Source organism: Amblyomma maculatum, unplaced genomic scaffold (assembly GCF_055883805.1).
Source record: "Amblyomma maculatum isolate TAMU_Amacu unplaced genomic scaffold, ASM5588380v1 scaffold_27, whole genome shotgun sequence".
Classification (NCBI taxonomy): Eukaryota; Metazoa; Arthropoda; class Arachnida; order Ixodida; family Ixodidae; genus Amblyomma; species Amblyomma maculatum.
In genome coordinates this window covers 1,545,483-1,561,062 of record NW_028146752.1, presented here as the reverse complement: position 1 = coordinate 1,561,062, position 15,580 = coordinate 1,545,483, and the positions used below count along the sequence as shown (strand labels likewise).

The window sequence follows — 15,580 nt, the reverse complement described above, 5'->3', positions numbered from 1 at the left end:
ACCGGCGGCACTGCATGGTAGCGGATCATAGAGGTAGATTCCCACGCGATCAAACGGGCGAGCTGGACACGGTAAAGACTGGAGAGGGCCAGCGGGGTGGCGAGAAATCTTGCGTTGTTGACAGGCGGTACAAGAGCGAATGTAACGACGTACGAAATTGTACATTCCCCGCCAGTAATACCTCTGACGAATTCGATCATAGGTTTTCAGGACGCCGGCATAAGCGTTTTGCGGCTCAGTGTGATGGTGGGCACAAACCTCGGAGCGGAGGTGGCGCGGAATGACAATAAGCCATTTTCTGCCATCTGAGTTGTAGTTCTTTCGGTAGAGCAGGCCGTCCCGAATGGTAAAATGGGAGGCCTGTCGGCGGAGTGCCCGGGATGCAGAGCCGCAGAAGTAGTGCCAAGGACATCTAGCAGGTTAGAAACCCAAGGATCTTGTCGTTGCTCGAAAGGCATATCCTCAATGGTGAGTGCTGACAAAGAGGCTTGAGGAGGGGATGATGAGTTAGGCGAGCGCACCGGTGACCGAGAAAGAGCGTCGGCGTCAGAGTGCTTGCGGCCAGAGCGGTACACTACACGGATGTCGTATTCCTGAAGCCTGAGAGCCCAGCGCCCGAGACGGCCAGACGGATCCTTGAGAGACGCGAGCCAGCAGAGAGCGTGATGATCTGTAACTACCTCGAAGGAGGGCGGAACTTCGTTATAGCCCACACGATTGCTAAGCACTCCTTTTCGGTAACGGAGTAGTTGGTCTCGGCTCTGGTAAGAGCACGGCTTGCGTAGACGACAACGTATTCGGAGAAGCCAGGCTTGCGCTGGGCGAGGACGGCACCGAGGCCGACACCACTGGCATCGGTGTGAAGTTCTGTAGGTGCAGTAGGGTCGTAATGGCGAAGGATTGGCGGTGACGTCAGAACATTGCGCAGCGTCGCGAATGCATCATTGCAGGCTGGCGACCAAGAGGGGAGGTTAGGGGCGCCTTTCAAGAGCTGTGTAAGGGGGGCTATGATGGTCGCAAAATTGCGAACAAAACGAAAGTGGTCGGTTTTGGAAAGTCAGCAACAGCGCGGAGCTTGTCAGGATCAGGCAGAACTGCATCTTTGCACACATGTCCGAGTATTGTGAGCTGGCGGGCACCGAAGCGGCACCTTTTGAGGTTCAGTTGAAGACTGGCGCGGGTTAGGCAGGTGAAGACCTGGCGATGTCGAGTCAGGTGGGTCGGGAAGTCTGTTGAAAAGACGACGATATCATCGAGGTAGCATAAACAGATGTTCCATTTCAGGCCGCGCAGTGCAGTGTCCATCATTCTTTCAATTGTGGCTGGGGCGTTAGAGTCCGAATGGCATAACATTAAATTTTTATAATCCGTCTGGAGAAATAAAGGCGGTCTTAGGACAATCCGCCTCAGCCATGGGCACCTGCCAATACCCGGAGCGTAAATCGAGTGAGGAAAAAAATTCTGCGCCTTGCAAGCAGTCTAGGGCATCGTCGATTCGTGGGAGGGGGTATACATCACGACGAGTGATTTTGTTGAGGCGGCGATAATCAACACAAAATCGTATGGAGCCATCCTTCTTTTTAACTAGGACCGCAGGAGACGACCATGGGCTACAGGATTCTCTAATTACTCCGCGTTGCAGCATGTCATCGACTTGTTGGGCAATACCACGGCGCTCAGTCGGGGACACCCGATACGGCCGCTGATGGAGAGGTGGGTGAGCGCCAGTGTCGATGAGGTGGGAAACGGTAGTCGTGCGGCCCACGGAAGATTGCGGAATGTCGAAGGAAGCGCGGAATTGGTGTAGAAGGTCAAGAAGTTGCTCGCGGTGGCGCGATTCTAGAGCGCTGTCCACAGAATGGTCAGAAAGGTCCCGCTGTAGCGGATCTGAAGCCACACGAGTTGGAGTCAAGGCGTCAACTTGGCAAACAGGGAATGACACATCATCAAAGGCGAACAGAAGATCCACGGGCTCGACGCGGCCGAGGCACTCCCCTTCGATCAACATAGCGGGAGACGGAAGAGGATTGGCTACCAGAAGTGTGCTAGCGCCGTTTTTCATGTCAAGGACGGCAAACGGCAGTGGTAAGTGGCGGCGGCGGCAGACAAAGTTAGAGGGCACAAAGAGGACTGTCGCGGCGGTGGTAAAAGAGGCAGTGAGGGGAAACAGAACAGCGCTAACGGGTGGGATGGTTGTGTCATGTGCTACGAGGAGTTTGGTCGCAAAACGAGGACACGGCTTGCGGAGCAGGGCATCAGACGGTGCATCACCCGATTCAATGAGCTCTACTTGAGGACTGGCGCAGTCAATGATAGCATGATGCTGGGACAGGAAATCCCAGCCGAGAGTGACGTCATGAGAACATGTGGGGAGAACGACGAATTCGATGATATACAAGGCTGCAGCAATGACGACGCGAGCAGTGCAGATAGCTGTCGGCTGTATACTGTGAGCGGATGCGGTACGAAGCGATAGTCCCTCGAGAGGCGTAATCACCTTTCGGATGGAGCGGCAGAGTTTTTGGCTGATAACTGATACAGCGGCACCGGTGTCGACGAGCGCAAGAGTATGAACACCTTCAACGATGACAGGAATAACATTCGCGGGATTAAGACGAGGACTTTGAAATTCTGTCGAATACGGAGTTCATGCCTCGCGAACTGCGGCGGTTAGTTTTCCGGCTGGGCGGGTCGTCGGCGCATTGGCGAAATGGAGTGGCGACGTGGTGATGGCGAACGACGAGGGAGGAAGTCCGGAGGATCAGGGGGTGCTGTTGGAGGACCCGATGGGACTGGGAACTGGGGGGCCAAATAAGGTGGCGCAGGCCATGCAGCAGAGGCCATATTTATTCGGCACCTGCCGTAGCGTGTAGTGTGCCCAGGGATGCCGCAGTGGTAGCAAATAGGCCTGTTGTCTGAAGTGCGCCATGGAGATCGTGTCGGAAGCAAGAGGGGAGCAAAAGCTGTTGGTGCGGACCGCATGGGGGGCGAAGCATAGGCATATGCTGGCTCAGGCGGTGGACTTCAAGTGACTTCGGCATACGTGCGACGCAATACTTGAGGAGGAGCCGGCGCGAATGCTGGAGCGTAGCTCAGTGGCGCAACGCCGGACGATGAAACTGTGGGCGTGGGGAACGGCATTGAAGGTGCGACCGGAGCTGATTGAGGAACAGGATTAGGGAGGACTTCAGATACATGCTGCTGGATTGCATGGCGAAGCTCCGGAACAAGGCCAGTTGTTGACGACTACTTAGCATATGGCTGCAGGGACAGTTGTCGTGCGACTTCCTGGCGTACAAAAGCCTTGATGTCATCAGAGAGGCTAGATGACTCCCTCTCCGCGGCTAGTCCAGCAAGTGATGTATGAGGCTGGCGAATCAAAACACGCTCCTTCCGGAGCTCGTCGTAGCTTTGACAGAGGTCATAGACTTCCTTGACCGTAGTGGGGCCTTTCGCGATGAGCATGTGGAAAGCGCCGTCATCAATTCCTGTGAGGACATGACGTATTTTAACGGCTTCGGTCATGGTCGGGTCAACGCGATGACACATATCAACAATGTCCTCAATGTAACTGGTGAGCGTTTCACCAGGCAGCTGCAGTCAGGACCGAAGACGCTGTTCCGCGCGGAGTTTTCCTACGGCGGGGCGGCCAAAGACATCAGAAAATTTCGTCTTGAAATTCGCCCAGGTGGCAAAGTCCGACTCGTGGTTTCTAAACCACAGATTAGCGACGTCGCTCAAGTAAAAGATGACATTATTGAGCTTACGATAGTCGTCCCAGTTATTGTGACGGCTGACCCGTTCGTAAGTGGTCAGCCAATCGTCGACGTCGTCATCGCTGCTTCCACTGAAGGTAGCCGGGTCCCTTTGACGAAGCGCACCTGTGCAGGTGACGGGCGGAGGCAGGTGCAATGAAGTCGGCTCGGTCATTGGGGTAGTCAATGTTCTGCTGCGAAGTTCCAGGGCGAGATGGGTACAGGGAACCTCAGATTGACCTCCACCAAGTGAAATGTGGATTTAATGGTTGGTTGGAACGTATAGCGCTGGCAGTAATTCGGGCACAGCAGGATCGGAATACCAGTCGCAGGGCACAGCTTCAGCGAGAGAGATGGGCGCCAGAGACCAGCGATGGTGATGGCGATGCCGCAGCGTTGTTTCTTCTTCATTTTCTTTACACATGGTGCAAAATTCAGAGTCTCCGGTCTATGTAGAGGTGACCACCCGACTTTGACAGATGCGCCTTTTCTGTTGGCTTATAGAACAGCAGTTTGGCCATAGGTGGCCGACCGGCGAATCGTGAGCCGTATATTGCTCCTTTGCAGCTCGCGGCTCTCTGGCACCTCTCCGCTTCTACGCTTATTTGTGCTTCGAAAGGCACCTTCGTTTATGTTCTGGAAGATAGCCACACAGAGGGAGCCATTCATCTGTAGGTGTGAGGCCCTCTTATCAACAGGGAACCGTCAAGGACGCACATCTGCTCTAGGCTGGAACCACATAATTCGAGACGGACTTGAAAGATACTTGCTTCACGAATTGGGCAGCAGATGCACAATAGGCTGAAAACATGATTGCAATTCACTGGAATGACAAACTTTCCACTTATCCCCCACGTTTGTTACTCCGCTTTTGACATCTCGCAAAGCGTCTGGATGCTCTTGCTATGTACAATTCCTAAACCTAAATATCAGATCGAGCTCCACAGCCCGTCCGGATGACCAGGATGAACAGGATTGCTCGACGCTTCTTCGTACTACGCTGAAAATGTAGAAAGGTCTAGCCACGTCCGCTAAAGGCCATATAGAAAATGCGGAGATGAATGACCTCATCCATTCGCGCGCACACCACGTGAGAACGTATCTGTTGCAGAGACATCAGTTGCCCCCGAAGCCCGATTTGGCTTCGCAGAGGGGCGAGCCGCGTCTGGACCCTATCACTGGTGGCGGCGCGGCAGCTCCGAGGCATCCGGCGTCGGACAAATGGGCAGGCTAGGACGCGGCGGCACTGCCTGAACGGGATGTTGCGCAGTGCTCGCCCGGGGCGCCAAGACGACGGCGTCAAGGTCGAGGAGGGCCTTCATTCGGTCAACAAGGTGCGATTGGCGCCCAGACAGGAGCCGCCAAGGAGAACGGGAAGCACTGGCTCCCGTCGTCAAGTTTACTATTGCTGAAGCCTGATCGCGTTACAGCTCCTTATGCAAAGGTCAGACTGTGCTAGGGTGGACGTCTGCTGCTTTCATTTCAGCAAGTACCATGTAAATAATTAAGCAAAAGAAGGAAAAGAAGTATTAAGCTGCCGTTCTTTCCAGTATTAAACATCACTGCAGCGGTCGTGCCTAATTTGGCGACTTTTCCTATAGTGAACACTTCTTTTAAGGCTAGAGTATCGCACAGGCAGGATGTTGATGGTGTTTATCTTACGCCATTTATTATCACCTGCACATAAAAAATTTCACCCAAACCATTTAAGGTTTAAAAGTCACAGTGAGTTTTACTCTTCGAGCTTCGGGCTGAGTCTTAAATTCTGTCTGACAATGCTCTTCATATTCAGGTCCCACAAGTTGCTAGAGCGAAATGCGACAAGCGCTACTATATGGAGCTTCGACAGCTTTTGTGCGCTACATCGATATCTGTTTACATATGCCCGAGGGTTTATTTCCAACCGACAATGCCAGGTAAACTGGCATTCATATTTATTTATTTAAATATTTATTACAATACCCGCAGTGCCCAGAGTGCATTATATAGGGGGTGGGCGCAAAAACAACAAAAACGATACACTTTAAAAAGTACAGGCAAAAGGCAAAAATCATGATGGAGACGCTTGTTCGATGACATACTTGGTGTTAAAAGGCTTGAAAGATGGCGCGTCTTCAATGCAGGCGATATTGAGTAGAAGGTGGTTCCACTCAGTGCTAGTCTTTGGTAAGAAAGAATTAAAAAGCACGTTCGTTTTGCAAGTTGGATTGCAACTTTATACGGATTATCAACACGTGGTGACACGTAGGTTGGTATAGAAGAAAAACAATTCTTCTTTTTTAGTGTCTCGTTTTGAAAGAAAAAACGTGCAAAGACAGGTGTGAGATATTTCTACGAACTGCGAGGTTAGTCAAAGCAAGTTTAAATTTCTATAAAGAAACACTAGCCGTGTCAAACTAGAAAGGATGAAGCGAACTGACCGATTTGAAGAGATAGAATTGAACAGAATCTATAGCATCGATTGAAGTGAGTTGCGCGCGGTCCCATATTCTATTGTAGCTTTGGCCGTATTAGTGTTTGATATAAAAGTACCTTGAAATGGGATGGAGCCTGAGAGAAGTTTCTGCATATTGAATCAAGGGCATGGTTTGCATTGTTAACATATTCTATGTGAATGCGCCAGGATAAGCCGTTCGTGTTGTGAACACCAAGATATTTATAATATAAAACGTTCTCTAATGAAGCTTCATTAATCTTGAACGTTTTAGATTCGTTAGATTGGCGGGAGATAGACATAATTTTGTACTTTGATGGATTGAGAGCCATAGAACATCGCTGGCTTAAAAATAAGACGTTATCAAGATCGGACTGAAGGAGGGAACTGTGGTTAACGTTATGCATAGCACGAAAACGAACACAGTCATCCCCAAACATTTTAAGGGAAGAGTTATAGCAAATCGCAAGGTCAATAATATATATCAAAAAGAGTAAAGAACCCACAACAGAGTCTTGGGGAACACCAGTTGTTATGGCACATGTGTATGATAGATAGTCGTTAGCTGATACAAACTTGGTGGGGTTAGTCAAGAAACATTGAATAAGTTGAATAAGATTTGAGTCAATATTCAGGGAACACATTAAAAAAAATGGACGATGCGCTAAAGACACCCACAAGAAAGGGGACAGGGACAAGCGCTCACTGACCACTGATCCTTCTTTGAAGGGAAACGCACAATATATTGGCACATCATGGCGGCGCTAATCAGAGCCAGTAACGTCAAGGTGAAAAGAACATATAACCGATAAAAGAAAAAAAAAAGCATAAAACTGATTAAAAAAAAACGTTATGATCGGATTAATAGTTTAAAAGCGATGGCTTGGAAAACAAACTGATCTATGGCACGTGGTGTATAGGGCCATGAAGACAATCACAAAACAAACATTGATCAAACAACTGAAAGTCACAAAAAAAACTCACCTGAAAAAAAAAAGTGGTTTTCAACTCATCAGGCATGCAAATCTTTTTTTTTTCGGTTCTAAATTCATGCAAAAAATTAAGCTGCGCCCTTTTATAAAACAGGACTCACTCTGATATAGCACTTTGGACGGTTCGCTAACGCAGTCTAGACCTTTCCTTTTTATGAAGAAGGCTTTTTTTAACTCACGAACTACATTGTCTCTACTGCTATCCAGTACAGTAGTTTCTTTTAGACAAGGCATGCGTTCACAGTTCTTGCAGTGAATCAGCAGATTTTATCCAGTGCCTTTCTCAAGCGATCGCTCGTGTTCTCTCAAACGCTCATTCAAACATCTTCCAGTGAGGCCGACGTATACTCTACCGCATGAGAGCGGGATCCGATATACAACGTCTTCCTTGCACCCGACATAGGTTGGGCATGGCGTGTTCCACATGTTTCCTTTCCTGGTTTCTGATTATTAATCCAAGGGCACGAGGAAGTCAGCTTGAAAGGGGCAGAAAGTAGTACGGGAACTTTGAATTTATTTGCGACCGTGCGATGCGCCATGCGATGAAAAAAGGGCACAGCAGGTTTAACCCTCCCAGAATCCTCTACCTCTTGTAGATTTGATGTTTTGAATCAAGGACTCAACTGCTGCAGATATAAAGGTAGCCTAACGGTGTATGTGTAGCCTTTCAATCTGAAGTTAAAAGACAATTTGAATGCAGTGCTCAGACGATTTTTTAAAAGAGAATTCCAACACTGATATGGTTATGGGTCTTTTCACTATTTTGTAGTGGGTGGCTCGTAAGATAAAAGCGCTTTTTGTGCTCAGAAGTAGTACATCCAGCAAACTCCTCCTTGTGCAAAAGAGAGTTCTAGATACAAAAACTGCAGCTTATTGCTTTCTGGTAGTTCAAAAGTGTAGTCCAAGCCATGGCTACACTCTCTAAAAACATCCAGAATTTCATTTATAGTGCCTTGGTAAGTCGGCGGGTCCTTCTGCTTAACATCTACATACCTGAACACGTTTAGAACCTTCCTCTTGTCAAAGCTACTGTCAAGAACTGTGTCAATGGCTGAGGGAAAAATGTTACCTAAAACCGGAGTGACACTCGAACCTATGCAAATGCCCTTATTCTGTATTTAAACCTGATCCTCAAATTGAACCACCGTGGCTCTAAGATAGAATTCCAACAAGGTAAATAACCTATCTACTGACATGCCCACTGTATTCTGGAAACACACAACACCTCTCTTTTCAACACAAGACCTAACAGCTAAACAGCTCTTTGTGTGGAGTAGAATGGAAACGATCTTCAACGTCTACCGAGAAAAACTGCTTACAGTTCCACAGCACTGTAAAAGACCTACTACATCAGTGCAGGTTTTGTAGCAAATGTATCCTCTACTTCAAGTGAGTTCAGATGTTTCAAGAGAAACAGGTTTATATGTCGTTGCCAAGACTCGCGCTCACCAACAATGCAACGAAACGGACCTTCTTTGTAAGTCTTGGCTGTGAAAAACATGCTTAGTGTCTTTTCCTTGAACTTGCTTATAGCATTCGCTATCTTTTCCAGTTCCAGGTTTGTACAGAGGGAGACTGCCCGAGACTTTACTTTTGCTGTCTTGGGACTTGTTGGAGCGAAATTCTTTTCAACAGTACGGCAGGCCTTTTCTTTGTAGATTCCTGGCTAACCTGTCTATGGCCAACCTGCGAATGGTCAACGTGCCGAGCCACACACATCTCGTTCTGCCTCAAGAAGGGACTGATCCCAGGTGAGGCCATCGCTCTGTTCGGCCTTCCTACGGCCACGTTAAGCGAGTCTGTAGAATTGTACGGTCAAGTGTTTCCGTGTCGCAGGTCACAACCAAGACCCTGAATGGAAATTCCGAGCATACGGGAAGCTTGCAGCTCAGGCTGTGGAGTTATGGTGGCTCCACATGTTGAACAACACATCTAAGGCCCCCAAAATGCAGTAACGCAGCGGTGAGGTGAAAGTTTTTTGACAAGCTAAAGTCCCTAACGAAGTCAGCAGGGTTCTTTCGAAGGGACCGAAGTTCAGCATCGAACCTGCGAATGTGGCCCATGAGCTTCTCGCATTGAATAGGAGTGTTGAGGGGAAGGTGTCGCCTGAAGACCGTGGGAGAGGCCTGCTGGACGGAGTAGGTGCTCTGTCAAGAACAGTTCCGAAGAGAGCCTCAGGCAGCCGGTCTAAGATCAACACCGTCATCACTTTTTTTTTTTTCAAGGAAAGCGGTCTACGGCTATGCAAGCCGATAAGGAAGGAGGCTTTGTGGTGATCCCGCCAGGAATCTACAAAGAAAAGACCTGCCGTGCTGTTGAAAAGAATTTCGCTCCCACAAGTCTCAAGCCAGGAAAAAGTAAAGTCTCGGGCAGTCTCCGTCTGTACAAACCTGGAACTGGAAAAGATAGCGAATGCTATAAGCAAGTGCAAGGAAAAGACACACAGCTTCTTTTTAACAGCCAAGACTCGCAAAGAAATTCCGTTTTGTTGCATTGTTAGTTAGCGCCAGTCTTGGTAAAGACATGTAAGCCAATTTCTCTTGAAACATCTGAACTTCATGAAGTAGAGAATGCATTTGCTACAAAAAACTCCACTGATGTAATAGGTGTTTTACAGCGCTGTGGAACTGTAAGCAGTTTTTTCTCAGTAGATTTTGAAGGTCTTTCTTTTTTCTACTCCACACAAAGAGCTATTGCTAGCTGTTAGGTCTTGTGTTGAAAAGAGAGGTGTTGTGCGTTTCCAGAATGCAGTGGGCATGTAAGTAGATAGGTTATTTACCTTGTTGGAATTCTATCTTATCGCCACGATGGTTCAATTTGAGGATCAGGTTTAAATACAGAAAAAGGGCATTTGCATAGGTTCTTGTGTTGCTTCTGTTTTAGGTAACATTTTTCTCTCAGCCATTGACACATTTCTTGATAGCAGTTTTAACAAAGGCAAGGTTCTAAAGCTGTTCAGGCATGTAGATGATTTTCTAATAGTGTTAAACAGACGGGAATCGACTTACCATGGCACTATAAATGTATTTATAGATGTTTTTAGAGAGTGTAGCTATGTCTTGGAGTACGGTTTTGAACTACCAGAAAACAATCAGCTGAAGATTTTGGACCTAGAACTCTCCTTTGCACAAGAAGGAGTTCAAAAAGCGCGTTTATGTTGCGAGTCAGCCCACTCGAAGACACTGAAAAGAGCCATAGCCACATCAGTGTTGGCATCCTCTTTAAAAAAATCGTGTGAGCGTTGCATGCTAATTGGCTTTGAATATCGATTGAAAGGACACATAAGGCAGCCTTCCCACAGACCATTATATCTACAGCGGTTGATTCAAAAAATAAAAGGTACAAGAGGTAGAAGCACTCAAGAGGATTCTGAGAGGGTTAAACCTGTCGTGCCCTTCTTTCATCGCATGGCGCAAAACTGGAAGAAGGCCGCAAATGATTTTAAAGATCCCGTACTATTTTCTGCCCCTTTCAAGCTGGCTTCCTCGTGCCCTTGGATTAATAATCAGAAACCAGGAAAGGAAACATGTGGAACACGCCATGCCCAACCTATGTCAGGTGCAAAGAAGACGTATATCGGATCCCGCTCTCATGCGGTAGAGTATACGTCGGCCTGACTGGAAGATTGTTTAATGGGCGTTTGAGATTGTGTTTAACCAAGGGAAAAAGCAGCGCTAAATTTTTGACGAAACTCACAGAAAGACGATGCTGACACCAACTAAGTTTATTGAAAGATACATCTGTACATATATAGGTCGAAGACGGTGAACGTCTGCGCATGTGCTCTAAGGTAGGACGAAAAAAAAAAATTAAAAAAAAATAAAAACCCAAAAGAAACTGACAAAACGGCCTCAGGTAAAACTTGTGATAACCTCGCATCTTTCAACAGTCTATGCTCGCTTTCATGCAGAGATGTAGAAGTGCTGCTGACACGCCTGCCCCCCCCCCCTCTCCTTGATAAAAAAAGGCTTCTTCGAGCTCCTGAGCTAATCTGTCGTTACTTCTGGTTAGAATTTTAATCTCTACAAATCGTGGTTCACAGCTTTTATTTTTATCAAAGCAGGAGCGGTAATAGGTGGGTAGGTTTTGGAACGAATCTGATACGTTCCTTAAAGACCTGTAATGTTCACCAGCACGCTCGTTAACGCAGCGCCCGGTCTGACCGACATAACCTTTTTCACACGTAAGGGGGATCTCGTAGACCACTCCCGTGGCACACCTTACGTAGGGCTTCGAGTGTTTCTTTGCACACCCCGATGTTGCTTTACCACTGCTGGTAACCTCCGAGCACATCTTGGCCAATTTCCCGTTCGTATTTTCTGTGTTCCGTCAAAAATTTAGCACTGTTTTTTCTTTGGTTAAAGACAATGTGACACCAACTAGCCCAGCAAGAAATACTGTGGAGCGTTTGAGAGAACACGAGCGATCGCTTTAGAAAGGCACTGGATCAATTCTGCCGATTCATTGAAAGAAGTGTAAATGCAGGTCTTGCCTAAAAGAAACTACAGTACTGGATCGGAGTCGGGACAATGTAGCTAGTGAGTTAAAAAAGCCTTCATAAGAAGGAAAGGTCTGGATTGTGTTACTGAACCGTCCAAAGTGCTACATCAGAGTGAATTCTCTTTTTTAGAGAACCGAAAAAAAAAAAGATTCGCATGCCTAATGAGTTGAGAACCACTATCTCTTTTTTGCTAAGGTGTTTTAAGTATTTAGTCGTTTGTCTGATAAGTTTTTCTGTGATTGTCAGGTTTTTTTATAAACTTTTTTTTGTCATTGTAATAATTTCATCTGACCCTATACACCACGTGCCGTATATCAGTTTGTTTTACAAACCATTGTTTTTAGCCTATTCATAAGATAACTTTTTTTTGTCTGTTTTTTTTTATCGGTTTTATAATCTTTTCACATTTTGACGTTTGCTCCCTCTGATTAGCGCCGCCGCGGTGTCTCTATATATGTTGTTTTTCCCTTCAATAAAAGACCAGTTATCAGTAAGCGCTTGTCTGTGTCCTTTTGTTTGTGAATGTCTTGTTAGCGCTTCGTTCATTTTTGAAATGTTTCACCAACTAGCCTAGCAAAAAGTTCTTGAACACATTTTAAGAAGAAGTAAGTGATGCGATACCTTATCGAAAGCCTTAGCAAAGTCAAGAAAGATGTACTCGGTTAGTAAATCACTATATAAAGACGGCGCTATGATATTAGAGAAAGATAATAGTTGAGTCACGCAAGAATAATGTTTTTTGGAACGCGTGCTAACAGGAGCTTAAGAAAGAGTTACTTTCCAAAAACGAAGCGAGGTTATAATATATATTGTGCTCTAGAATTGTGTACAAGGAATGCTTATTTATGAAATTGGTCTGTAGTTAAGAGGAGGATTCGGATTACCTTGTTTGGAGAGTGGAACCACCCTCTTCCAGTCAGCTGGCATTGTGGCGTGTTCGACACACAGGGTGAAAAGGTGCGCTAAATATATGCTGGAATAAGCAGAAGTGTTCTTCAAAGACTTAGAAATAATGTTTTCAACACTGCAACTGGATGATGAGGCTCTGGAATAAGGTTACAATGCCAGCAAAATACGTGACAATGAGGTCCATCGGAAAGAAATAGTACTTAAGTGCTTCCGGAGCAACATGGAAGGAACAATCGTAAACAATTTTGCAAAAGCAAGGTTTAAGACCGTAAAACATTCTACACTTGTCACTGCATTCGCAGCACTATCAGAAAGTTGAATGACTTCTTTGGGCCTGATAATGTTCCAGAACTTAGATGGATTAGTAGAACGAAGTGATGGCAGTGTGTTATTTAGGAATACGTGCTTGGTTTCTTTGATAGCTAGTCGGTCAGTTCAGATTACATCACCGCCGTATGCGGACTAACGTTCCGCAGTGTTTGCACGTTTTGCAAGGCGAAACAAGCGCCTCTTCTCATTCAAACGTCGCCCATTTAGAGAGGAAGAAAGCTCTCAGGTAGACTGGTAAGATTAAAAAATTTGCTGTGTTAACTTGGCCGCAGCTGCCACAGAACAGATTTAATTGGGAGGGCTATGAAAGAGGCTCTTCTCCTGACGTAGGCCTAGATATGTTTATACGACGCCTTTCCTGACGTTATTTCCTCCTCCCGCTCTACGTTAGCAAAAGCCGTCCTCTTTTCAGACAACTCGCTCACTTCCCGTGTTTCTCAATTTCTCAGTGACGGTTGTCACTAATCGGTGACATGCACAGCTTCGCACCAGCAAGATCCTCTTAGTTTAAGCGAGACGCTACCCTGCCCTTGTACCCACCTATCTGTCCATAGAGGAGAGTGGAGAATCCGGCCAAGATGGCCAGCGTGGTCATGTCTCCCAGGGCGTCCACCACAGATGTGGCCACGTTGTCCGGGTTGATGCGGCAACGGCCGGAGTACGCCACCACCAGCACCATCACTGTACCTGCGTTGCGTGAAAAAGGGATCATAGTTCGTCCTCCGGGCATTTTATTATAGGCATAATTTAACAGGTGCGTTTGAGTTTTTAGCGACCCCTGCTGGCTTTTATTTGAAAAGAAAAAACGCTTTCACCGCTGAAAATATTGCCTTTGAAATCAGCATATTCGTTTCATAATGGCGGCGTTGATGACGACGCCGAAACTTCATGGGTTTTATGGCTCGATCTTTTCCATTTACCTGATGTTGTTTCTCCTTTGCAAGGTAAACGGGCAGCAGCGGTGACGACAAAAAAGTTACTGTCACAACAAGGTATCCCAGATGTTCTGTCTTACAAATGTGTGAGAATTTTAAATATCAACGCGAAGAAAAGCAGAAGACGTGAGGGAAATCCCAATTTCCAAGGGAGAGGAAAGAAAACCTAAAGTGGCTCATGGAAGCCCATCGCAAAATAAATAAATAAACAAGCCGACGTTCAGCATAGTGTACCTCTTCCAAGAAGGAAATTTCCTTTCTTACTTTTCATACCTGAACGCAATTATAAGCTAGAAGAGCTTTGTCAGTGCATAATAACTAAGCACTCTGCAATCTTTTGCAGCAAGAGATCTCACATTTCGTAACCATATCGTACTTGCATAAGCGCCCGGTGGTAGCTGCGCCTATATTCCATTCGGCCCTCTTTCTTTTTCTAGCTTAGTGACCAGCACTTATTAGAGCGTGATAATACTGACATGAATTTGTCCGCAGTGTCTCTTTAAAGATGAGTATTTGATTCACTCCAGTTATAGGCACCGCTAAGCTCCTTTTCACAAATAAGGTTTGAAACAAACACACTGACCGCAATACACTAGTTTTGCCGATAGCATTCTCGTCACGGGAATACATGTCGATAATTCTATATTTATTTATTTATTTATTTATTTGATACTGCCAACTGCCTCTTGGCAGTCCAAGCAGGAGTGAGTAAGTACAGTCGGCACTACAAATCAGGGTAAACAAGAATGTGAGTGACAAGAAAACATAAGGAAATGACTTGCAATACAGATTATTGCGCGGGCAAAAGCAGCTTATACAAAATTACAAAAAAGAACATTAAAAAGAACAAAAAAAAAAAAAAACACACACACACATCTGCAAACTGCAAAAACAGGAGACTGGACACTCTAAAATTAACATACTTCATTGCAAAGAGTGCACAGCAGACGCAAAGGATTCGACCGAGGTCATATTGGCGACTTCTTGCGGTAGGGCATTCCACTCTGCTATAGTTCGAGGGAAGAACGAGAAGCGATAAGCGCTAGTCTTAGCCTGTGGCATCACAATTGTTTTGCTATGCTTGCCTCTTGTTTCTCTTCTCTTATTAAAATTGATGTAGATGTCGGAATCCATTTTTGTTTGTTTATTAACTATATTAAACAACGTTTGTAGGCGATGTAGTCTACGCCGAAATTCTAATGTTGGGAGGCCGGACCGTGTTCTGAGTTCAGTGACCGAGGCTCTTCTACTGTAAGTATTATAAATAAATCTAAGGGCTTTCTTTTGCACGTTTTCAATGTTATTGATGGCAGTTTTTGTGTGGGGATCCCACACAACATCGGCGTAATCGAGCAATGGTCTAATGAGTGTCGTATAGGCAGCGAGTTTAGTCCTACTAGTGCAATGCTTCAGCCGGTGTTTAAGTAGCCATAGTCTCCTTAGCGACGCCGAAACGACATATTCAACATGAGCATTCCAGGTTAGCTTCGAGTCAATTACTACACCCAGGTATTTAAATTTGTCAACCGGCTTAATTGCTACATTGTTGATTTTATATGTACAAATTAATGGTGTTTTCTTCCTTGTAATGACCATGTGTGTGCATTTTGACGCGTTTAAGTTCATGCGCCAGGACTGACACCAATTATTGATTGCAGTTAGGTAATCATGTATGGCAGTCTGATCGTGCAGTGATTGAATGTTATGATACACAATGCAATCAT

General features: G+C 46.1%; 1 protein-coding gene across 2 annotated transcripts in view; it reads right to left on the bottom strand.

Moving 5' to 3' along the window:
• LOC146170935 (solute carrier family 41 member 1-like) overlaps window positions 1–15,580 on the bottom strand; it is a 57,352-nt gene that overhangs the window by 21,870 nt on the left and 19,902 nt on the right. For both annotated transcript variants that reach the window (XM_084586690.1, XM_084586689.1), the window contains one exon: window positions 13,462–13,608. In XM_084586690.1, the coding sequence (XP_084442816.1) occupies window positions 13,462–13,608 (147 nt within the window). The remainder of the gene's footprint in view (window positions 1–13,461; window positions 13,609–15,580) is intronic.